This window comes from Curcuma longa, chromosome 4 (assembly GCF_044706935.1).
Source record: "Curcuma longa cultivar G26 ecotype Majalengka, Jawa Barat chromosome 4, ITB_CL_G26_1.1, whole genome shotgun sequence".
Taxonomy (NCBI): Eukaryota; Viridiplantae; Streptophyta; class Magnoliopsida; order Zingiberales; family Zingiberaceae; genus Curcuma; species Curcuma longa.
The window spans coordinates 14,456,347-14,480,358 of record NC_133864.1 but is presented as its reverse complement, the minus strand read 5'-3'; the positions used below and the strand labels follow the sequence as shown (position 1 = coordinate 14,480,358).

At 39.9% G+C, this 24,012-nt stretch overlaps 5 protein-coding genes across 6 annotated transcripts; 3 read left to right on the top strand and 2 right to left on the bottom strand.

Annotated features, from left to right (window-relative positions):
• The first annotated feature begins 1,374 nt into the window (after positions 1-1,374).
• Positions 1,375-2,457, top strand: LOC141826725 (protein PHOSPHATE-INDUCED 1-like). Its single transcript, XM_074714012.1, has one exon. The coding sequence runs from the start codon at positions 1,402-1,404 to the stop codon at positions 2,335-2,337; it is 936 nt and encodes a 311-aa protein (XP_074570113.1). The 5' UTR covers positions 1,375-1,401; the 3' UTR covers positions 2,338-2,457.
• Positions 2,458-3,730: 1,273 nt separating this feature from the next.
• On the top strand, positions 3,731-6,680 carry LOC141827751 (F-box protein FBW2-like). 2 transcript variants are annotated; one of them, XM_074715068.1, is made up of 3 exons: positions 3,731-3,855; positions 4,908-5,248; positions 5,823-6,680. In XM_074715068.1, the coding sequence occupies exons 2-3, from the start codon at positions 4,941-4,943 to the stop codon at positions 6,490-6,492; spliced, it is 978 nt and encodes a 325-aa protein (XP_074571169.1). In that variant the 5' UTR covers positions 3,731-3,855; positions 4,908-4,940; the 3' UTR covers positions 6,493-6,680. The 2 variants fall into 2 exon arrangements, with proteins under 2 accessions (XP_074571169.1, XP_074571171.1); XM_074715070.1 differs by having other exon boundaries at positions 3,849-3,970.
• Positions 6,681-9,418: 2,738 nt separating this feature from the next.
• Positions 9,419-10,199, bottom strand: LOC141828390 (uncharacterized). Its single transcript, XM_074715815.1, has one exon. The coding sequence runs from the start codon at positions 10,197-10,199 to the stop codon at positions 9,654-9,656; it is 546 nt and encodes a 181-aa protein (XP_074571916.1). The 3' UTR covers positions 9,419-9,653.
• A 5,771-nt stretch (positions 10,200-15,970) lies between these two features.
• On the bottom strand, positions 15,971-17,418 carry LOC141828309 (uncharacterized). Its single transcript, XM_074715712.1, has 5 exons — positions 17,249-17,418; positions 17,084-17,155; positions 16,923-16,993; positions 16,638-16,831; positions 15,971-16,344 (listed from the first exon to the last, which is right to left on the bottom strand). Exons 1-5 carry the CDS (start codon positions 17,296-17,298, stop codon positions 16,219-16,221), a joined length of 513 nt encoding a protein of 170 aa, XP_074571813.1. The 5' UTR covers positions 17,299-17,418; the 3' UTR covers positions 15,971-16,218.
• A 1,896-nt stretch (positions 17,419-19,314) lies between these two features.
• Positions 19,315-20,430, top strand: LOC141828635 (E3 ubiquitin-protein ligase ATL31-like). The gene has a single exon (XM_074716095.1). It carries the CDS (start codon positions 19,337-19,339, stop codon positions 20,249-20,251), a length of 915 nt encoding a protein of 304 aa, XP_074572196.1. The 5' UTR covers positions 19,315-19,336; the 3' UTR covers positions 20,252-20,430.
• Positions 20,431-24,012: the final 3,582 nt, after the last annotated feature.

Genomic DNA, 24,012 nt, shown 5'->3' with positions numbered 1-24,012 from the left:
ACGTACCCTTGAGACATGATGCAGCTTCACAGAATTAAGCTACAAAGCTCTTCGGAGGCAGCAGCTTTGCTGTGCAATGGCATCCTCTACGCTCTCTCACAGCTTTGGGCTTATCCAAAACCGAGTAGTTGGGAAGATGGCCTGCTACGCCTCGAGCCTCACTGTTAGTTTCATCTCTACGAACAATCTCAACATGCAGTTCTAGAGAAGTTCAAAAGTGATTGAAATAAGAACAGTTGTTGGAACCGACCATGATATACCTGTTCAGAGATGCTCGCAATTGATGTTTTGCCCTAAATGAGTTTTATGTAGACTGATTGGGTGTTAATATAATTTAAGCGCCGCAGGAAGGTGAGGCGAACCGACCACAAAATCACTGTACTGAATTATGATGCATGGAACAAAGAGGAAGGAGCTGGGCCGGTGCCATGCACTTTGACGCGCACCAGAGCAAGAGGTCGGCAATAGTGTATTTATTTATCCATTATTTGTCTCATTGTCAATCAAATATATGGCTGGCTCCATTCCTCGACCTTATCTTCTCACTAATAAATTTTTTGTTTAAAGATATTAATAATTGGTGGAATCTAAGTAAAGAGGACACGATATCGAGTGTTAAATTCGGCTCGGTCTGAACTTCTCTGTGCACCAAAAGTCATGATCGTATTAAACAAGCTTTAAGGCGCGCGGCGTGCTGATGTGAATTCTTTTTGGACGGGAGCGCAGCGAAGCAGCCATGCAACGCACGTTAAGAGCATTGGAATTTGGAAGAGTGGACCTGCAAGCACTGTCCACGGAATGCAGACACTGTGCGTTCTAGCTGTCAACTAATAATGATTTCAATACTTCAATGCTTCCTGATATAATATTCCTGTTTCATTTTCGACGCTAATTAATTATCGATAATAGATATTTGTGAGAATGGATCCCTACTAATCCAGCGTGCGTGCCGCCGTTATTCAAGCATCGTCGAGAGATATTCCAACAAAGGATAGGACCACTAAGCATCTAATAATTGATGCACAGTTGTCTCGACAGACAAGCTTGAATACTAACTCAAACTTCGGCTGTGAGGGGGGCGGCCCGTTAACCTTCCGCTCTCACATGCAAATCTCAGCCGCCCACCATATCGTCGGCGGCGGAATCTGCGTGATCGGTCTCTTCCATTTACTTCGATCGACCTTTTGACCGCCTCAATATTTTTAAATTAAAACACGGCGAGGTTGGCCAGCACAGTGGATGACGATGCATTCGTGTCCCCAGGTGTCGCATTCTAACAATCAATACTCGTGTACCAGGAAGCTGAGGGGAAGCTTCATGCTTGTTAACCTATAAATACTCCTCCCTTCGGCCTTTCACTCAGCACCAAGACTCAAATATATTCGGCTCATCTTTCCTACAATGTCTTCTTTGCGATTTTCTAAAACAGCTCTAGCGTTGCTTGTTCTTGTGATCTTAGTTCAGATGAGTATGGGAGCGAGAAGGTTAACAAGCTTAGTCCAACAGCCGGAGGAGCTTCTCACGTACCACAATGGGGCAGTGCTCCATGGCGACATCCCTGTTTCCATCATGTGGTATGGGGCTTTTACCCCTTCGCAGAAGGCCATCATCACCGACTTCCTTCACTCCCTCTCGCCCACCTCCCAGACTCAGTCAGTAGCCCCTTCCGTGCCTCAGTGGTGGAACACCATCGACCAATTCTACCTGTCCAAAGCCGGGAACAGGGAGAAAACCAGCATCGTCGTCGCCGGCCAAGTCTCGGACGAGGAGTGTTCGCTGGGCAAGGCGCTCAAGATGTCGCAGGTGTGGGAGCTCGCGGCTAAGGCCAATCCCGGGAAGGGCGGCATCGCGGTGGTTTTCACGGGCGAAGACGTGGCCGTCGAGGGCTTCTGCATGAACCGGTGCGGCTCGCACGGGTCGAACCGGAAGTCCGGCGCGGCCTACATCTGGGTGGGGAACGCCGCGAAGCAGTGCCCGGGGCAGTGCGCCTGGCCTTTCCACCAGCCCCTCTATGGCCCGCAGACGCCGCCACTGGTGGCGCCCAACGGCGACGTCGGGGCCGATGGCATGATCATCAACTTGGCAAGCATGGTGGCCGGCGCCGTCAGCAACCCATTCGGAGACGGCTTCTACCAGGGTCCCAAGTCGGCGCCACTGGAGGCGGCCACGGCGTGCCCCGGGGTGTACGCGAAGGGATCCTATCCTGGCTACGCCGGCGACTTGAGCGTGGACCCGTCTACTGGGGCCAGCTACAACGCGAATGGGGTCGACGGTAGGAAATATCTGCTTCCTGCTCTGTTTGACCCCTCCACCTCCACTTGCTCCACTCTGGTTTGATCTATATATATATAGTTTGTGTTGCCTGTATATATAAATCTATAGCTTTGTAAAGTAAATTTTAAAATGATAAAAAATGCCTAATAAACTGCATAATGTTAGCACGTCGGCTCTTTCTACGTATCCAGAATACCATAGATTTTTTTTATATATTCAATAAATTTTAAGCCTTTAAAGTATCTATTTAACATAGCACGAGTGGACAGTAAAGCTTAAACATGTAACGTACGGATCGGTTATTGTTAATCCCGACTTGAATTCGTTTATTTTCCAATAAAAGAGTTTGTGCATCAGCATCACTCAATTCCTTTACAAAATTACAGTCCTATTCAGAAGAAATTAGTTGCTCCTGCCTCCTGGAAGCCCGTTTGGCTTGTATCAAGAAGTTAGTTGCTTCTTTGCATCTATTGAATTGAACAATTTCTCAAAATTAACAGCATCTCTTCTTTTCCAAGATTTTTTTTAGCTGCAATAATTTTTTCAAGTATTAATATATTTCTGCAAAATCATAAATGGGGCACTGTAAAATAGTATATAAATTAATAGGTAAACGAATTATATAAGAGTTATATATCACCTTCTCTGCTCCTCGCCATAAATTTGACATTGCTGATCAGCTCAGACTCATGTTCCGTCTGCTTCAATAGAATGCATTATGATTGGTGCACTCAGCTAGCCATTGTTGCCGCTCGAGGTCATTAAGTTTGGATCTAAAATAGGTTTTCGAGTTTTCATGTCATTTGCTTTGATGTGTGCAGAATATTCATTAATTTGATTGTGAGTTCCACGTACGTTTTTTTGGCTCGGCATGAGCTACCTATCAGTCAATTGAATTCAACTGTCTGTTGAGTTACTGAATGCTTAAACAACCTCCTCAGTGGGGGTGCATGGGCTGGCCTTTTTGACAACTCCATCTGGGACTTTGTTAGACAGAGTGAGGGAGAGTAATGTTTTGATTTATTTAAAACAACCAATTGGTAGGTCAATGGCTGCTACTATCAGCTAGGACATTGGAAAAATGGATGAGCACGCCTTGGCCAGTTTCGACAACTTAAAAATGGAAGAGATGCTTCAATGAGTATTTCAGGCTCACAGCTGTTTGGTATTTGAGATTTGGATTCGATCTTTCTTCGTGATGAGCTGTGTTAGTGGGCCAATTGGCTACCTTCTGTCAGAGAGCTTCAGGAAACTCCACTGTGATGTTGCAACAAGTTGCCTTCATCTACATTTCAACTGAGAGATGTAGTTGGCTGTCTGATTCCTGCCTTTGTTCAGGTCAAGATAGGCTAAGGATGGTTCTCTGCACCACCACGGCCTCCCAATTCCTAGTGAAGGCTCGAGAATTAAGTTAAATTTGACTGAGAGTGTTTACACTGATTAAGTTGACAAATCTATTTTTCTTTGGCGCAAATTATAAAGTACATTTATCAGTGTTTTTTGTTTTTGTAATATTGAAGTCATTTTGCTGTCTTCTGGCTTTGGCAATCCCTGCACTTCCTCTGCCTTCTTCGGTTCAGTGTGAGCTTCTTACCTTCTTCGCCTCACCTCCTCTCTCTGCGAGTGTTTTCTCTCTCATTTTCGCTCGCAGCTGCTGATTTCGTCCGAACACTTCTTCTTGTGTATTTGACGTTTGGTATTTCTTCATCTCTCTCCCTCTTCTCGTTCTGTTAAAAGCGATTTTTAGTATTTCTTTCTTTTTGCCATGATAAATATGGTTCTGCGAGGGTTTCTCGTCTTGAATGGTTAGGAATACTCAAGATGGCATTTTTTTTCATGATTCGTATGCTGGCAGCTTCTTCACTCGATCTGGAAGCAACAAAATCGCACTTGGCCTTGTTTTTCCCATTTTTTTTCTCAATTAGACTGAAAGTGATAAAAGACGCAATATTTGGCGTTTCTTCCTTTTGGCTGTGGATCCCTTGCCGTTCTGGTTCACGTAACGGAAGACTGAACGCTCAAGCCTCGATCTTTTCCCATTTTTGTTTCATGTTTGATTTTGTTGTTCATCGTGGATTATTTGTCGGAAGCGATGTTTTACGATTAAAATTTCGTCTTGTTGCTTGCTTGTCCTGCCTGTTGCAGCTATTTCCCTGAATTGGGGTTGCGTCCTCCGTGAACATGTTTCTTTAATGCAGGAGCTTTCCTTATACAATATCTTGGGCAAAGATCAGTTATTTGTGCATCTAAGGCAGAATCTCTTCATCTTGCCTCTAAGATTCCTGCTCTATTATATTCTTCTTCCTTATTGTTGTTAATATTCGCCCTCACTTAACTTCGAGGTGCTCAATTGAACATAAGCCCTTTGCTTTTCCTCCTTTTCTCGTTCTCACTCTCATGATTCCATTACGAAGATTTAGGGTTCTTTGTCAATGTTTCTGTGGATCTGTCCCATTGTTCAATCTTCGCATTGATTTGGTTTCTAACTCGCTATTTGTTGTTGTGAATCTAACTCATCCCATTTGCTAAATCTTACACTCATGTCAAAATTTGTTTTTGCTGCTTGGAATTCTTTTTTAAAACAAAATGAAAAAGAGAAAACTGATTAACATTTGACATGGTTGCTCGAACAGGAATGCAGGTTAATTCCACTCTCTTCCGAGGGCATGGCTGAAGGCGGTGAAGTAAGGGCGTGGGAGGAGCTCATCCCTGATGCCCTGGGCCTCATCTTCCGCAACCTCCCTCTTCAGGAGATCCTCTCCGTTATCCCCAGGGTCTGCAAATCTTGGTCGCGAACAGTGTCCGGCCCCTACTGCTGGCAGGAGATCGACATCGACGAATGGAGCCAGCGCTGCAAGCCAGAGCAGCTCGATCAAATGCTTCACATGCTCATAGATCGCAGCTGTGGCTCCTTTCGCAGGCTCAGCGTCTCCGGCCTCCATACTGAATCCATGTTCACATTCATCGCAGACCAGTATGTAGATCTCACCCCAATTATCTTATTGTTTCTGATTTTCATGATTCAAAATTTTTTAATCCACAAACATACCTCTGGTCCTCGTGGTGGTGATCATGAGTATGGTTCTGCATTTAATGCATCTGCTTAATGGGCGGAGATAACTTGGTGAAACAGTGACTTAATTAGTAGACCTATCGTTATCACTATCAATTTTACAAACTGTTGATAGATAATGAATGCGATGGCATTACTGTTGATCACAAGTTTGTGGTACAAAACGGCAAAACTTCCATGAAATTATTCTTTATTTGGAGCTTTCTCTGTAACTTGATGTAGGAGTAACAAGGCGAGTGACTGTTAGTAACAGTTGCCAATGACAATGTACTTGAATGCTTGATTTGATTTTGCCATTCCTTTTTTTCTTCACTTTCTTTTTGAAATGTCATTTTCTTTTCTTTGCACTTTGTCTTGATCTTTTCTCATGGTAACTTCATATTATATATTGAGTTAGGTGGGAACTAATGGGCGTTTTTGATTGCTGACTGGTTGGCATTATTGTGTTCTTCTATCTGTTCTTGCATTTGTCTAGTGCTGGCTCCCTTCAGAGGTTGGAGCTTCCAAGAAGTGAAATGAATGATTCAATTGCTGAACTTGTTGCGCCAAAATTGTGCAATTTAACTTACTTGGACGTCAGCTACTGCTCAAAGATTAGTGCTCGTGCCATTGAAGCATTTGGCAAACATTGTAGATCCCTAGTTGTCTTCCGGCGTACAATGCATCCAGCAGAGGTCCTCAGGGACTTCGACTGCCATGAAGAAGAGGCATACGCCATTGCCAAAACAATGACCAAGTTGTGCCACTTGGAAATGTCCTACCAACCCTTGACGACACGAGCTATAATCGAAATCCTCTCAAAGTGCAGGAATCTCAAGTACTTGGACCTAAGAGGTTGTTGGGATGTGAAACTAGACGAGAAGTACCTGAAGGAGAGGCATTCCAGTCTCAAGGTGCTGGGACCAGACATCGTCGACCGTTATGAACAAAGTTTTTGGAATGACTGTGCGGACTCCTACTCAGATTCTTCTGTATACTCATGGGAGTTTATGGATGACGATGAAGAAGGCTACGAGGAGGCTTTTGATGATGATGTCATTTGGGAGAATGAGAATGGAATTCAATTGGATGGTTTTCAAGTAAGGTTCTATGGAGGTGGCTTCAGTGACGTAATCACTGGCTTTGATTGGCCTCCATCTCCATGAGTATGGTCGATGCTTTTAAGTATATCAGATAGTTTCGTTGCTGCAATGCTTGCCTTTTCTCTACCGATAAAAGTCTGTCACATAATGTAACTATAAGGTTTAAATCCATTGTAACTTTGCTTTGCCTATTGAACTCTTCTTTTGATTCTGCAATCTGATAAAGAATTTACCGCATCGACAATCATGACTCTGGCTTACTGTATAATCTGAATAACTGATATATATGTAATAAAATTTGGTTCTTTTCCTTCAGAAAAAATTCGTGAAATTGCATCATCAGTTGGTTTGACTATGTCTCTTATCTTCTCTGCATTCGTTTGTTGCAAGAAAAGTGAAGTGCCGGCGATGCATGTCGTGCTTCACAACTGCATGCCTCCATGATATCACACTACTCGTGGGTGTGACATAGTGGGTCGCCAGTTGGTATATCACACTACTCGTGTTTAAATGCTTGATTTTTTGTACAAAGATTTGACATTTTTATGAAGAGAGCGCTGTAGTGTTTGTTAGTTTTTGGGAATTATGGATCGACAAACGACACAGGGAAGCAGCAACGCGTCTCATTCACCGGACGCGACGTGACTTGGCGTGGGCCGCGCTCGTGCCTGGAAGAATCTTTTCGAGGACGACGAAAAGAAATGGCGGAGCTGAAAACACCCCAGAAAAATCCACCCGCTAAATACCGCGTAATGTTACGGAAGGGAAGAGAAACGGACGGCGGATATAGCAGATGACAGTCAGACGGACAGACCCCTTCCCTGTGCTAGCCTAGACGAGCTTTGTGGGTTTTCTGTGTGAAATGAAGGGGAGCTGTCGGAGAGATGGGCGATCAGTGTCGGTCCCGTGGGGTCCATCTGACTTCAAAAGTCTTCAATGAGGTGGACTCACAGACCGCGCTCTGCGCCGCAAACTTGGAATTCCAGTGGCCAAGAGAATAACAAAGTCGGCGATTTATGAGACATTTATCGGTCAATAAAAAAAAACTAGGCATCAATTGCGTTACTTTACTTTAGTATGCAGGTTTTCGAGTTACAATTGAATGCTTAATTAATACGATTAGGTGAGAGTACAGACTAAGATGTTGGAACTTGATCCGAATTTAAGAAAACAAAGTGGGACTGGAAGTTCACAAGCTTTGAGATTTCAAATCGATACAAAGTGAGTGAGCAATCGATTTCGAAAATGACTGCTCTTGCCACAACAATTCAGTGTTCATACGCATATCCAGATCCGGCGCATTCTCCACAAATTGCAGCCGTTGGCAGGAGCACAACAATTTCAATTGGTACATACTTTGCCGAAGAAAATGTCTAACATTCTTGCTCTCAGAGTCAGGCTCTAGAAGTTTATTCCTTTCTCTTTTGGTGATAATTAACTTTCATTCATTGAAGGTCCAAGTAAAAGAGATTGCAACGAGGCAATCAGTAGACGAGTTTGTAAATAAATATAGCTCAAATTGGACACAGGAGTCAATCTGATCTTCCACAAGCGGTGGCTCATTCTTATTTTCTACCTTTGGGACTTATAGTAGGAAAATGTAGTTGAATGAGAGAAAGTTATGATGTGGTTTGATTCATGGAACATAATAGATAAGGAATAAAATTTTCGTAATTGGTTTCTGATTGATATAGATAAAGAATAACTATTTATGATTGTTCATTAGATGCATGGATTGAGGCGCTATGTGTTCACCAGATGCAAGAATTAATTAAGGGCAAGTTTATAATTGATTTAGAGAAAGTTTAAAACATTTCCTTTAGCTTAAAATTTTGCAAATTTTAAAAATGAGAAGATTGTTAGTCTTTAGTTGTTCTGATGTTTAACAAAGCGAATTAAAGCAAGCAATTAATATATTGTTAACATATTGGTTAAGTGTGTAGGTTGACTTGATTCAAAGGCTCAAGCTAGGATGTAGTGGTTTGAGCGTGAAGCTGTGGAGAAATTTAAAGGCCATCAAGCTTGTAGCAGACTTGAGAATTTAAAGGCCATCTTGTTGTGCACATGGGTAGATTATACTGAATACGAATGTTTCACCTACATAGAAGATTAGTTACTTATGGAGCCTTTATTAGCCATGTTTAATATTAACCTTGTGCCAATTTTCAAGTATCAATATTGAGGAGCTTCCTATGAGTCCGAGCTTAGAAATTATGGTTGATTCATTATTACTTATTGTAAAAAAAATTGTAAAAAAATTCACTATTAAATTTATTGCACATTAATTTTTTTGTAAAAAAGTTTTTTACTTGGTCCAGGGTGGAACTTCCACACCCAAAGTCCAGCCCACCTTCTTCTCGTGGATCCATCCTTGGTTTGTGGCAGTTTAATTAAATGACTACTTTTGTTAAAGGTGAGTTGCCCTAAGGATTTGCTTTGGTTGATTAAATATTAAACCTTTTCTACTTTTAAATTTCTATAAGGTTAACTGCTTTAGTTGACCAAGTTTTATTTGGTCAACCAAAATCTAGGTTTTCTACATTTTGTTGAGTTGTTTTTTCCTCTGTAGGTGATTTGTGTGCATATTTGTTCACATACATACAACATATCTTGTTCTGATCATGGTAACTCTTGTCTTTCCTTGAGTTTTATATTAATATTAATTAGGAAGCGATATGAGTTTTCTATATTCTATATTTACCATGCCTAGTTATATATATGTATTCTTAAATTGATCTACAAGTTTCAACTATTATTCTTTAGTCGGACCCTGGCCATGGGCCGGTTGGTGAATCATTGGCCATTACTATCTTTTAAATTTGTATGCTAATTTAATTTTTATAAATAATTAAAGAGACTTTTTTATTTAAAGTTTGTTTAAGAATTTTTTTTGAAACGATTATAGTAAATTATTTTAGCCTTACAATTAAATTAGTAAATTATATTATTACTAAATTTCTTGAATACTCCAAGAACAGAACAGAGATAATGATTAGAAAAAGAACCTTTCATGGTCGTGCAACAATGTTTCATTTCTTCCGTCCTCTGTACAATTGAAAGAAACAGAAACAGGAACAGATACACCCTTTTAGGATGAAACACACAGCGATCGAGTAGACAAAAGATACAGAAAATAGTACTACGACGAAATACAAATCACACACTGAAGAAATCAATATATCAAAGAAGCAAAGAACAACTAGGAGTTCTCTCTTGTTAGTTAATTAAACAAACAAGACCCATTTGGCTGAGGACTTCTCTTTGAAGGTCTGCGAGTGCATCAAATTGGATACGCCGCGGCTCTCCTTCTTGTTATTCCACCACCTCCTCGAACCACTCATCAGCTTCCACCAAACCTTACCCTTTTTCCAAGATTTCTCAGTTTCTGCCTTTTCCTTTCCTTTCTCTCCTCCTTCTTCCTCCTTCCCCTCCTTCCTTCCGTCTGCTTCGAAGAAAACCAGGGACTGACTCCTTGTCAGCCCACTCGCCACCGCGCAAATCTCTGCTCGGAAAAGAAAGGAGGCCCTGGCAGTGCTCTTTGGGCTATGGCGGTGAATGGGCGAGGAGTCCTCCGAGGAAGAGACCTCTGCGTCGTCGTCTGAGGAGCAAGGCGAGGAGGAGACGGATGAGGATCTGAGGTCGGCGGTGGTGGAGGGGTGGTGGTGGTGGTGGTGGTGAGGCAGGCGGAAGAGGCACTCCCGGAGGCAGTAGGGGCATACGCCGGTGGCCTGCCGGTGTCTCGGGTGACGCTGACACCGCCCTCCCTCCATTCAACTTCTACTACTATTGGCTGTCGCATGAGCCGAGAGATGATACATAAATAGGATGAGAAGCAGCAGCGAAGGTGCCTTGGGATCGACCAACTTCGTGGATACTTCGTGGATGAGAACGACATGGAGGAGTCCAAATCCATGCTGGAGACGGTTGGGTTGGACTTGGACTCTATTGAGAAGCGCACGTCGCTGGGCGAGGAATTCCACGTCGCTGTATTAATTGCCAACATCGCCTTAATTCCTTCGTTCGGACCCGAGGATTAAAACATGCAGATCTGACATCGCCGAATTTGCGCCACCCACCAAACAATATTTTAAAAAAAGGTCAAAATCAATGACTTTTGTGCCGAAAACGACGAGTCCATTACTTTTGTGATTACGCACTCCCACTGGTAACTTTATCGATCGCACGCGTATCCAACCATGGAATGGGTGGCCGTCTGGGTGTGACAGATTCAGTACCGTTCGTAATAGAAGATAATACAGCAGCAATCGGCAGGTAGCGTGGGAGCAACGGCCGGCGGAATCACACGAGCGCGGAACCTGCCCTCGCCTCAAAAGTCGTGCGCGTGCCCCGGCGTCGTCTTCGTCGGAGTTGCTGCCTGCACCCCGCTTAATCCCTTTTTTTTTGCACGTGTCATGTCGTCTTTCACGTGCACCCGACCCCGCCATCCTCGCGAATCCCATCATTCCTTGTCGGATATAACGCGGTGGGTCCCAATCAACGAGTCAGGAACGTTTCGTAATTAAAATGCGTAATTTTCGTACGGCTACGGATTAATTTGGATGCGCCTCGTCGATGGGTAAATTAAGTCTTCCGGGCAAAAAGAATAATGCGTGCCGCGGAGTGGGACTGGGAGGCGGGGTGGAGGGTGGAGGGTGGAGAGTGGAGGGCAGGTTTTGGGCTGGCGCTGCGGGAAAAAGAAAGGACACGGGCGTTGGGTTCATAAAAAGTCGGAGAAGGATATGATTTAAAGCTTCCGATGTGGTCCGCAGACGTCGACGTTTGGGGTCCGAATTTTATTGGAAAATTAACCATAAAAAGGCAAGAGGAATCGTGGAGTGGTTCGAGTATGCTGTGGCTGTATTTATTTATTGAATTGGAACCGAGCCTGAGCCCTGGTGGAGGGGTCGACAGACCCGAATTGTTTGATGGTTCCAGGACAGATCCGATCACATTTTACCTCACATATTTTTACTTTCCTACTTTTAACTCTCTCTAACTCATGGTGACGATGGGTCATATGGTGAATGGTTCAGCTCCATTGATTTGTTTAATTTTATTTGGCTCAATTAATCCGTGAGCTATTATGGTCAATGATAAGGCGGAAGCGCAAAGTTGTCATGTAATCCTAAATCTAGTATTACAACTATTAGGCAAGATAAAGAAAGATTAGATAAATTTTAAAGGATAACCAGTTGGCAACCTAAGCCTTGGATCCATGGGTCCTGACACCGACCTCATGAGCTCACCTCTATTCGATCGACCTCATCTCAGTCCCCAGAGACATGGACAATTAGAATGAGTATATGAAAATATATCATAAATGGTAGTACGTATTTTGAAATATATTTTAAATAGATGTTGATCTTTCAGAGACTAAATATATGGATAACTTTATAAAAGATTGTCTATATTTATGGGCACAGGTATGCATATACAAAATCCGACTTTTTTTCAAGTTCTTAATCTCTTTCTTCCCGCAAAACTCTAACTTGAATATCGGAATGACTTGTCGGGATCTCTCGATACCATTCTAACTCTCTGTAACACCCGCAATTTCCCTACGATAATTCCTGGATAATTAAGCGTAAATGATAAATTGATTATGATAAAAAGAAATGAATAATTATGTTTTAAGAATGTTGCTTTAATGGGTTAACGCATAAAGGCTTTGCAAAAAGAAAGAAAAAGAGAAAGAAATGTGGAGGCGCCAGGGATTGACCCTTGGACCTCCAATATGTAGCAAGCCAAGCTAACCATATGAGATAGTAATCAATTCTTGTTAAAGGAATGAGGGCAATGCTTGTTAAACCTGAGGGTTCATGAAGTTCATTAAAACCAAACGAAGAGATAAGTAGTGGGGTCAAGTCGTGGGATCAAGGGTTACGAGCAGTAATGTAACTGCCGACTTCTCTCCTTTATAAACTCCTCTCCTCGAGTCCTTTCCTTTTTCGCTTCTCTATCTTCTCCTCTCCTTGCTTTCTTCCCTGTGGATTTCTGGCCGAAGGTGCTCAAGAAGTCGACGGCAAGAGCTCGGAGGTTTAGCAAAGAGGAATTTGGCTTTTGGTTGGGTAGAGTTTTAGAACTTCGAAACCACTGTAAGTTCCCTCACCTGCGATATAATAGCTATGAATATGAGTTGTAGTCATGCATTTTGTTTACCGTAGAGATAAACTATGTTCTGTTCGGCATGTTAAGGTTTACAGCATGTTTAAATGTTTTTGTTTTCAGTATGTTGGTAACAAGATTTAAGGTATTGCATGTGTAAACTATGTTGTTGAAAACCTAGAATTCGATCATGTTTTACAAGTTAAGATTTAAAGATAGATTAGATAGTTGTTAGAATAAATGTTGTAAAAAGTTTTGGTTAGACGGAACTTAACCGAGAACAGCGATGATGGTAATCGACTGCTTAGTCGATTACCAAAGCGTGTAATCGATCGGTTGATCGATTACACGGCTTAATGAGATGGAAATCGCGGCTCGTAATCGATCACCCGATCGATTAAGGGGCCGTAATCGATCAGCTGATCGATTACGAGGCTGTAATCGATCGGTTGATCGATTACCAAGCCTACTGTGGACTCCGTAACGAGGAAATCGATCTTCTGATCGATTAAACTCCTGTAATCGATCGGTTGATCGATTACAGAGAGTACTGTGAGGAAAATTATGAACAGAATCGACCCGTGGATCGATTTAAGCCTATCAATTGATCTTCTGATCGATTATAAGGATATAATCTCCTGTTTGGGTCGGTTTAAGGTGAATGAAGCTTAGTGAAGCTAAGTTTATGAAGGAAGTTCAACCAAACCTAGATTAGGGCTTCAAAGATATGTTGAATGCAACCGATGAGAACAGGTCTATGTTAAGAACCCTAAGAATGCTCTAATCCTAAGAAATTTGGGTTAGTTGAATGAGGGTTTCAAGTATCATAGTTAGTTGTATTCAAACAGGTTCGAATGAAATGAAATGATATGCTATGAGTGGTTGACCTCTTTAAGGAAAGGTTATGGTTGGAGCAAATTAGGATTTAAATAATGATATGCCTGATGATCTATGCTCCATGACCCTACTCTATGCCAAGTAAGATTAAGTTATGATAAGATGTGTTAGACATAGATTAAGCGTAATGAAATGATTAAAGAATATTATGGGAAGACTCATACGTGTCTAGGCTATACCTGATTAATGAATAATGGAATGTTGGAAAACATTCACTATGAAAGGAAAGGGAATGGTGTATGCTATGACTTATGAGTTATAATATGTAAATTGACTGAATGTTAAAAGAACATACATTATGATAAAGAAAAGAATGTATGTTATATTAATGCGAGGCTTGTACCGGACCCGGAAAGGGATCCAAGGGATGGGCACCTAAGAACGCTCCTAGGCCGAAGGATAGTAGGTCTAGTAGGTCGAAGGATAGTGAATGTTCATTATGTTATGATAATGAAATGAAAGGAACATTCATGATGAAAATGAAAAGGAAGCATGTATATCATTATTTTACTTTAATGTATGGCTGGTACTCGACTTCCAAGGTTGTCATTAAAGAAATCCAGGTGACCAATACCAAGGTTTTGGGCCTAGTGAGACCACAGGTGACCAATTCCAAGGTGTTGGGCCTGGTAGACCCCTTTTAGGCTGGCGGCTCGCTACCCCAGTGACTATTAGGGAGCGCGCTTTGGTACCAAGCCAGGGATCCCCAAGAATGATTATGATTATGTTTAAATGTTTTCAAAAGGAAATGATTTTCATGTTTATGATACAAATGTGATTGAATATGCATGTTTAAGAGATATTGATATGCTTTCATGTTTTAAATGTTATGATGCTATGTAACGATGGATTTTGTGAGTAGGAAAGGAACTTACTAAGCTTTATGCTTATAGATACTTTCCTTATATTGCAGATCCAGTTAACAGGTACTAAGCAATGGGAGGCAGCAGGACAGGGCAGTGAAGATGTGTGTGGGGTGACTTGACCAAGCCGTGGATTTTGTTTATGCCTGTTAAACAATGTCTTAAGTATCATGTTTAGAAATTCAATTATCATGTCTAGAACCTTATAACCTAGCATTGCTATGCAACTTAGGTTAGTGTTACTATTCAGTTATATTATGCTATCATATATGAACTCCTGTTAGAAATTAACAGATTATGTTTCCGCTGCAAAGTTTTAAACTGTTCCGTTAGTTTTAGATTTCGTATATGATAGTAAATGAAAGAATGAATGTAAAGTAAGAAACTGTAGCGTCCGTCAAGGGCCCACGTAAGGGCGGGCGTTACACTTGAGCTCGAGACCAAGTACTCGATCACCCGAGTATTTAAAAGCCAAAGACTTGGGAGTTCAACTGAGGTCAATTTGACACAGCGATTACAATCACATTAGTTGCAAAGAAATGTGTCCTTTGATGAATATGAAAAAGGCATGGTGCACGTTTTAGACAAAGACAATATAGTTTTTCATCTATCTCTTCTTCCTATATACGATAATGATATCAACATCACAAATATGAGAACATTACTCTTTGCTATCTTATCGATTTTACTAATTTTTTTCTTCCAAGGCTGACTTAAATATCGGAGGGGTTTATCGGGTAACTCTCAGCAAACCCTTTAACGAGCATTAATCTATGTAAGGTCAACGATAACTCAGGAGAAAGTTTCGTCAGCAATCTCAAATGAGATGACAGATTTCTACCACATCATAACCCATTAGACCTATTTAAATGGATTAATTAGACTAGTTGTTCAACTTGCTAGGGCTCACCAGCATGATCAATTCATCCTGTTTGCTAGTCCCAACTTATAATGGATTCATCTCTCTAGCAGGGTAATATATAGTTAGATATAACTAAATCTCCATAAACTTATATTTATTAAACTACATTAATTAATACCAACTATACTTATATACAACAAAAAAAACTGAGATTATGGTGTGACAGTACGATGTGAGACGGACTCACTAGGCAATGAGGGTTTGAATTTCATCCATGACACATTATACTTGGAGAGTTTAAAAAATTTATAACATTGATTCATTCGCTATAGGATCCATCTACATTTTCCCATTTAACTTGATGGCCTGTAAAAAATTTGCATGGGACCGAATCAATTAACTATGAGATTAGTCAGATCGTAAAAATTGAATATCCAAATTATCAAAAAAATGTAAAATATATAAAAATTTAAATATAAAAAGTTATATTATATCAATTGTATCGAATAAATCAACATGTTAACTATCGAGATTTCAGACTGTATAGTAGCAGTTAAGTTAATGAGAGGAAAAACAATCTAAAAATTCAAATTTAATTGGTGTCGAACTTGTCACAAACACAAGATAGTAAGGAAACGGCCATAGTGGATTTACTGCCGAGTTTGGTTGAATTGGTTGAAACGGCTGGCCGGATCAAATTTTAAAAGCATTACTTAGAATCTACATTTATCTAAAAGTAATTATCTATTCCAATGAATCAAAGCAAGCATGAGTTGATACCCATCCAATCCAAAGATCCGAATGAACACATTCATCAGCAGAAGCTCGATTTGTATCTAAAAGTGCAGACACAGTTCGAATGTCAATTACTGAATAGTTCAAGCTTGTTCCTGCAGCTACCATTTGCCACACGACTTTAGCATTCAATGCAAACTTGGACATCCCAATTATTTACAGCCTTAACTACAAACCTAATTCTATGTACAGAAAGTTGAGGACATGTGAGCATTGAACAATGACGAGTTTCTGAATTTTAATGGACATCATTCATTGATCAAGCAATTAGTTTGCCTGATCAGGAACAGCATTTGGCTTGGTCTCCTTTTCTCGGATCTCTTTCTCTAGTTCTTCTGCTTTCTCAATGATGGGCTCAATCACCGTATCTACCTGCACTTTTATATGATCAACCTGCCATCACCACAAGAGAACAGTCCACAATCTAATTACCAACATTGATAGGAAAAAACCACAACAGATTGGAATCACTGCCAAAGAGAATACAGAGAAGAAACAAGCAAATTGAGCATACGTGATCTAAGCTCGAAGAGAACAAAAGCAATTATAAGATTTCCGTGCATCTACTTTAAATGTATTATTTATGATGCCAACTAAAATTGACTTTAGATCGATGCAAGTAAATCCATGTCAAGCAAATACCGAGAAGAGATAAGATCTTTCATATGGAAAAGAAGTTCAAGGACCTTCTGAATAAAGGCTTCAGCTTTTACTGAATCCTGGTCAACAATTTCACAAATCTCTTCCATCTGCAAAGCCGCCTTCTTGAGCCTTGCGCCATCAGGGAGTCCACCGGCGATGTCAGACGATACTTCTTCTGCTATCTTAGCTATCTTCTCCAGAGCTTCTGCAGTGCTCTCAGCAGTCTTCTCTATAGCATCTGAACAATTATCATTACTTAATCAGCCTAGAAAACAATTAAGACCAAATATGCTTTACTTGATCAGACGAATTAGATATTGTTGCAGAACCTTCTGTTCCTAAAATTCTTCTGTACAGCGGAACAGCAAAATCTATCACCGATCCGACCATCCACAAAGCCCTTCAAGACCAAGGATTTCTCCATCAGATCAGATGCTCAGAGATCAAGGTGAAACAAGTTCGCACAACTCTGATCGAGTCTCTCTCTTACCATATCGAGATGCCAGATGATCCAATTTCTAAACGAGAATCGGCAGTCGCGTCAGCGCAAGAGGTTGCGTCTCTAGAACCAGATCAAAAAGCATCAGAAACTGTTATCCGGCGCATAGCTAAATCGACAAGAAGAAAGTGATTCTCTGAGATGGAGATCGAGTACTCTGCATCGACGAGCGTCCATTCTTCGGTTTCGACGGCGGCAGAGTCCATTGCTCGATTGGTCAACGACCGATGCTGATTTGAAGATCTTGAGATGGGAGTTCGGGGATGAGGAAGAGTCGGTGGAGGAGAGGTTGCACGACGGACCTCGACGCCAGATAACTACTGAACGGCGACTCCGAATTTGACTGCTTCAACGGATTTGGTGAATGAATTTTCATAGGTCACGCCTCCCAGTGGGCAATAAGGTCATTCCGCGTTATTGGGTAAAATTAGAATATTAATTTTTTTTTGTGACTTTTTTTTAAAAAAAACACGTGATCTATTTCACGTATCTAATTAAATTTCAAAATTATGTATTATATTTCCGTTATAACCTTCTCTTCTTCCCACATAATTATTGTGGATGTCTAAATTTTTCTCAATCCGTTTAAAAATTTGTTATTTTCCATTTATACGGTCAAAATTTAGATCTAAGGGCATTTAGGAACTTTTAGAAGTAAATTGATTTTCATTTGAAATTATTTGAAGTTCTTTAGGTCTATCGTTCAGGTTTATTTGAAACTAATTAATGAATTTAAAAATTCTGAATCATTTCAAACCAAAATTAATATACTCATATAATTCTTATTAGTGTATTCATGTATCATATCTAAATTCGATACTATAAATTGAGAACGATGAATTTTTAAACTTATAAATATTTTTAAAAAAAATTCATGAATCACTATAAGGCTTATGATGATGATATTCATTAAGCAACACTGCCATGGAATGCTAAGACTCCTCCGATTAAAAAATATTAAAATTTTAAATTTTTAATAGTGTAGATTTATCAGTCAAGTTCAAATAAAATTGGCTAATAAACTTAGAAAACTTGGATACTTCAAATCATAATCAACGTTGTAAGCCTCCTTATGTATTAAGGTTCATAGATCTAAATTAGATAACATAAATTGAGAATAATAAATTTGTAAATTTATAAAGATTTAAAAAAATTTATCACAATCTTATTATAAGACCTAGAATAATAATATTCACTGATCAATATCATCAATGAATTCCTAGAACTTACTAGTTCAAAAAATATTAAATTTTTAATTTTTTGAATAATATAGATCAATCAGTCAGTTTTATCCGAAAAATAATTAATGAACTTAGAGAATTTTAAATCATATCAAATTAAAATTATTATATATATTTTTTAAAAGTTTTTTAAATATATTTATGTCTTAAAATTTGAATTTGATAGTATAAATTAAAACTAATGAATTTTTGAATGGATTAAAAAAAATTAACGATCTATGCCTGTAAATTCATGAAATAATTAAATGGAAAGAAAGGAAAGATATAATGGGAATATGATACGTATTTTTTGAAATTAACAAAGTTGAATATTTGAAACCGAAACTTTCTCAAGCGGTACTCAATAAAATGCCGAAAAGCAATCAATCATGGCTTTAAAGTTTGAACCGGCGGATTCACTTACGAAGATTTGATTAGACTAATAAAGTAATAATTATACGAAGTTGGCAAGGACGATACTTCAACTCACTTGTCACGCTTTCCCCGTTGGCCAAGCTCACAACTTTAAGAAACACCCTGTTTCAACGGAGCAATTAATTTTAAAGGAAAAGAATTACTATTAAATATTGATGGCACCGAATTTTTCTTTTCATCCCAATCTTGCATTTAGTAAAATCCAGTATTTAATTCAATTTTAAATTCAAAAACATTAATACATGAGCTAAGATATTATTAATTTTCCGACCGTATAAAGTCATACCCAGTAACATCCCGGTCAAACCCGGCGTTGGTGGAAACCGTATAGATTCCACGGTATCCTCTTCGTATCTAGAATTACTTGAACCGTACCGAGTGCCACCCTTCTTTTACACTTCGGTCAGACGACTCAAATCGTTGACCTACCATTTGGAGCCCACCTGGCATCTCCAGTAAATGGGAAGATAAACAAGCGGGTGGAAAATTAAATGACAACTCTTTTTTTATCAATTGTCACGCAGCATTTGATGGTTGTTATAAGTTAACAACCACCTCGCGCTTCACTTACACAACTTCTTCCCTATCGATGGCCACCGGAATGGTGGCCTTGCTTTTCTTGCTCGTCCTCAATGTCCGGTGCTCCGACGCCCAGGTGGCCTCCGACAACCGCAATGACAACTATCGTTACTACGACGGACGGTTCAGCCCGACGATGGCCGTGGTCGTCGTCGTCATCGCAGCCACTTTCTTCTTCTTCGCCCTCTTCGCCATCTACGTCCGTCGGTGCAGCGGTGGAGACGACTTCGCTAGCACCTTTTTCCGCGGCGCTGCTGGAGGGGAAGGCGGCGAATCGCTGTCGAGGGGGCTGGGGCTGAGCTCGGAGGCCATGGAGAAGCTGCCGATTGTGAGATACGCGGAGGCGAAGGGAATGAAGGGAGGCCCGCTTCCTATGGATTGCGCAGTGTGCCTCAGCGAGTTCGTGGACGACGACGAGCTGGTGCGCCTCCTCCCGAGGTGCGGGCACCTGTTCCACGCGGATTGCATCACCGCCTGGTTCGCCTCGCACGCCACCTGCCCCGTCTGCCGCGATAATGTCGCCCAGCTTCCGGATGAGACGACGACCGCCGGCGCGTCGCAGGATCACGTGGCGATCGTGGCGGGCGAAGCAGAGGAGGCCGTCGAGCTCGAGCGTCTGGGAAGGCAGAGGCAGGAGGCGAGGTCGAGTTCAGGGAGGATGCCCCCGACTTGGTTCCAACTGTCTCACTCGACCAGTCATTCGGTGACAGTCCGTCCGACGCCGGACATGGACATCTACCTGTTCGTCATGGCGGAGACAAACCAATGGCCATCTGTCTTCTTGCGCTCCCTATCAACGAGTCTGCCGGCTTTGGCGGCGAGGAGAAGTGAAGTTGAGGAGGGAGAGAGCTCGAGGGGAGGTAGGTCGGCTGCCACCCTCGACGATGGGTCTTCCTCCACCTCCTTGCCGCCGTCGCAAGCTTGACATGTAGCAGTATGCTTTGTTCTTGACTTTTTTAGTTTCAACACTTTTTTTTTTTTTCTCATATACAACTTGGTCAACTGGCCGTGCGTTACGGTATCTAATGTACATAAAAAGATTCGAATCTATATTTAATTTACCCAGTAAAAGAAAAACTTATGGAACAGTTTGCGTATTTATAACTTTTTTTTTTAACTTTCTAAACTACAAATTTTATGATTATATCTTACTTTTACTTATATTGATAAATCAACTCTCGCCTATTTTTTTAAAAGATTTTTAAAGGGCGATTAAATTTATAAATAATTAAATTAGGGATTTAAAAATATTTTTTAAACATTATAGTGAAGGTAACAACCCACACTAATTGTTATTAAAGAATTAAATCCTAATTAAATAATTTAACATTTAATGTGTGAAGGAGATTTAACCGGTAATGGGCTTGAATAGTCCTTTATGATGGATAGTCCATGGGCCAAGGTATCCTCATTCAATTGGAGATGTTGAATTGGAGCATCTCTTTTCTTACTTCTCTTCCCCGTTGAGATAAAGAATCTGATTGTTCCTTGATTCCAAATAGTCATTCTGTTGCACTTACAAAAGTTTCTCGATGATAAGTAAAAAACAATGACTCTAATGTTGGATTCAGATAAGCCCTTCATTTGCTATTGCATTCGATTTTTAAATATAGCCCGTTGATGATGATAACTAAATCATGTAAATATGTCTTCTAGTTCAATTTCGATGTATGGAATGCTTTCAAATAACCTTTGAATAAAATAATAATATTTAAATATTCAATAGATATTTAATTTAGTTTAAACAATTAATTAAATTCGTAGTTTATATATGTATAATGACAGTAAGAAGAGAGAATTTAATTATTCGGATGAGAAATCTAGTTAGTGTCTCATGGTAAAAACCTAATCATAAACTATTTTGTAAAAAAAACTGGTATCTCGTAACCAAGAGTACATCCAACTAAGAAAAATATAAAATATAATTATATATATGGATCCCTTTCAATCATTCTTAATTATGAAGAACTTTCCATGGAGCGCACTAGGCTAGGCAAGACAAGGCAAAGCAGGGTAGATGCACTTCGAAGAATAGTCAAATCATTCAATGCTCAATTTTCTTATGCATCAATCGATCCCTGCCCCTAGTAGAAGCCCTTGAAGCACAGAAAAGGTTATCACAAAGTATTCGACTGTTAAAGGAATGATATTATTCTTGATATAGGTGTAAATTAGGCAGACAAACACGAGGGCCAATTTAAGCTAGCTAGGCTTTAGGTGGAGGCTGGAGTGGCTGCATACACACTACAAAAATAAATGTAATTTACGATAAATTTTGCAATGAAAAAGTATTGATTCGTTGTCAATTTTGCAACGAATAAATTTTTTATCGTCAAATTCGTCGTTATTTTACGACAAAAATATTTTCATCAAAATTTACCAAAGTTGCGATGAAAATTGATTTTGTTGCAATAGAGAGACTACAAGAAAATGGAGATATTTGGCGACGAAAATTATTTTTTCGCCAAATTAACTTTGTTGATTAATAAGTTAAATATTTATCAATTAAATAAGATATGAAAATATTCTCGAGTTGTATATTACATACACTAATTCAATTTATCGGCCTATGGCATCAAATTATTGGAACATTTTTTTGATCCAAGTGTGGCTCGAGTTTGGGGCTGTGCTAGGTCCGGTAAGCATGCATGCACACAACCAGGTAGGGTTTTACATGAGCCACAAGCTGACCTCCTCCTTGATCTGGGACCAGATCAGTTTGTACTGCCGCTCAGGAACCTCCAGTAGACAAGTCACATGGTGGTTTGCTCTCCCTTGCATTTGACGAAGTCTCGAAAGTGTGCAACCATATATATTTGGTTTGGATGCCTTCAGATGGCTTAGGCAATATATAGGATCATATTAGCAATGCCTTAGCTTTCCTCTATGCTCTAGCTCCTCAATAACAAGGTTCTTCTGTCGTTCCTTTCAGAAAGACATGCATGAATGGTCTCTTCTGTGAGCCATTTAATTTCCTGACTCGACCATCCAATTTCCCTATTAAGAACACCCAATGGATCTGAAGCTTCAACAAAAATATATATATTCATGCAAGAATTGACTCTCGAATAATTAACAGATAAGGTGGATAAAAAAAGTCAATATGTATATTTTGATCAACCACATGCTTTAAGTGGACACAATTATATAAGCATCTTGGTCAAACATATTTATTGTGAGTGCCCAAAATGTTCCAATAATTCGATGCCACAGGCCCATACAATTTTATTCCCTTGCACATATTCTTAGCTAGCCTATCTTTTCATGTTTAAAACTCCTGTTATCCATTAATTGAATTAGTGTATGTAATATGCAACTTGATGAGAATATTTTCATATCTTATTTAATTAATAAATATTTAACTAATTAATTAATTAAACAAGCAGTAATAAGGAAAAAAATGTTCATTGCCATAGCTTTAGATTAAGAAGCTCCAAGTCCACGGAATATAAATTTTATAAAGACCTTTCATAAATTTAGTACAAATAATTCCATATTATCAAAATATTTAGTACAAAGAATCCCTATTATCAAAATCTGTTAGATTTGGACTATTAATTATCATTCATCATCAACAATCGAAATTTTATCCATCCCAATTGAACAACGTAACTAAATAAGATTTATCATAGGAAAGTTTATAAGCTACTGAAATTTAGTTTATACATCGATATCTTGACTCATCTTTGACCGAAGCAATAGCATTAGGCATCTCTTTCTTTTATACTTCACTTTTGACTGATTTTTTTTGCAATTGAATCGTATTACACAAGGATGAAAAAGAGGAGGAATAAAAAATAAAGAAGGAAATCGCTTTTACAGACAAAGAATATTTTTCTTTATTTCTCATGAGAAATATTAATGACGTCAATTTGAATGACGTAATATTGTATATATAATACACACACATACTTACGTTCCTGTAAGAACAACTTTCTCGTGGGAGCAAACTAAGCCACTTATTTTGTGCCGAGAATAATATATATATTATTCTTGCAAAGATGCATCCATTATTGTAACCTTTCTTGCAAAAGATGCACTAAATTTGATTCCCGGCGAATGAGATAAGGAAGAACAATGAAATTAAACCTGGTAATTATACATCGCTATAAATAGATGGCTTTCGATCGACCTGCTTATCAATCCAATTCGAGGGTTCATGGCAATTATATATAGAAAAGACAATACAATGTGGGGAAAACCCGGTCAGGTGACGACATCCGATGACTGTGACGATCACCGACCGGAACGGGGATGGCCGCATCAGCGTCAGCGAGCTTCGGAAAGGTCTCCGTAAAACTCTAGGTGGTGACTTTTTTTCCGTATTTTCTCAGAGTCGGAAGGCGGCACGTAACGCCGACAGCAACCACGACGGTTACATCAGCAACAAGGAGATGGACGCGCTCAAGGACTATGCCCTTCACCACTGGAACATCGCCCTGACTGTGAATATCGTCGATGCTCATGGGGGGCTCATGCATCAAGGGGCTCTCTACTAGTTAATTATATTATACAGTTAACTGTTAAAGGACTCGTGTGTGTCTATCTACGTGCGTGCTAAATTAGTCATATATATTGCATGTGCACCTGTATCATCACTATATTATCTAATAATGCAAAAAATAAGTACTCGAGTGCGTATTGTAATTAAGTTGCAATGATATCTCTGACCGATCGCTTGCTTCA

Excerpts from the sequence above, each read along its gene's own strand:
- LOC141826725 (XM_074714012.1), top strand. The coding sequence starts at position 1,402 with ATGTCTTCTTTGCGATTTTCTAAAACAGCTCTAGCGTTGCTTGTTCTT.
- LOC141827751 (XM_074715068.1), top strand. The coding sequence starts at position 4,941 with ATGGCTGAAGGCGGTGAAGTAAGGGCGTGGGAGGAGCTCATCCCTGAT. Across the intron at positions 5,249-5,822 it reads TTCACATTCATCGCAGACCA|TGCTGGCTCCCTTCAGAGGT; the intron begins GTATGTAGATCT and ends GCATTTGTCTAG.
- LOC141828390 (XM_074715815.1), bottom strand. The coding sequence starts at position 10,199 with ATGGAGGGAGGGCGGTGTCAGCGTCACCCGAGACACCGGCAGGCCACC.
- LOC141828309 (XM_074715712.1), bottom strand. The coding sequence starts at position 17,298 with ATGGACTCTGCCGCCGTCGAAACCGAAGAATGGACGCTCGTCGATGCA. Across the intron at positions 17,156-17,248 it reads TGGACGCTCGTCGATGCAGA|AGACGCAACCTCTTGCGCTG; the intron begins GTACTCGATCTC and ends ATCTGGTTCTAG. Across the intron at positions 16,994-17,083 it reads TCATCTGGCATCTCGATATG|GGCTTTGTGGATGGTCGGAT; the intron begins GTAAGAGAGAGA and ends TTGGTCTTGAAG.
- LOC141828635 (XM_074716095.1), top strand. The coding sequence starts at position 19,337 with ATGGCCACCGGAATGGTGGCCTTGCTTTTCTTGCTCGTCCTCAATGTC.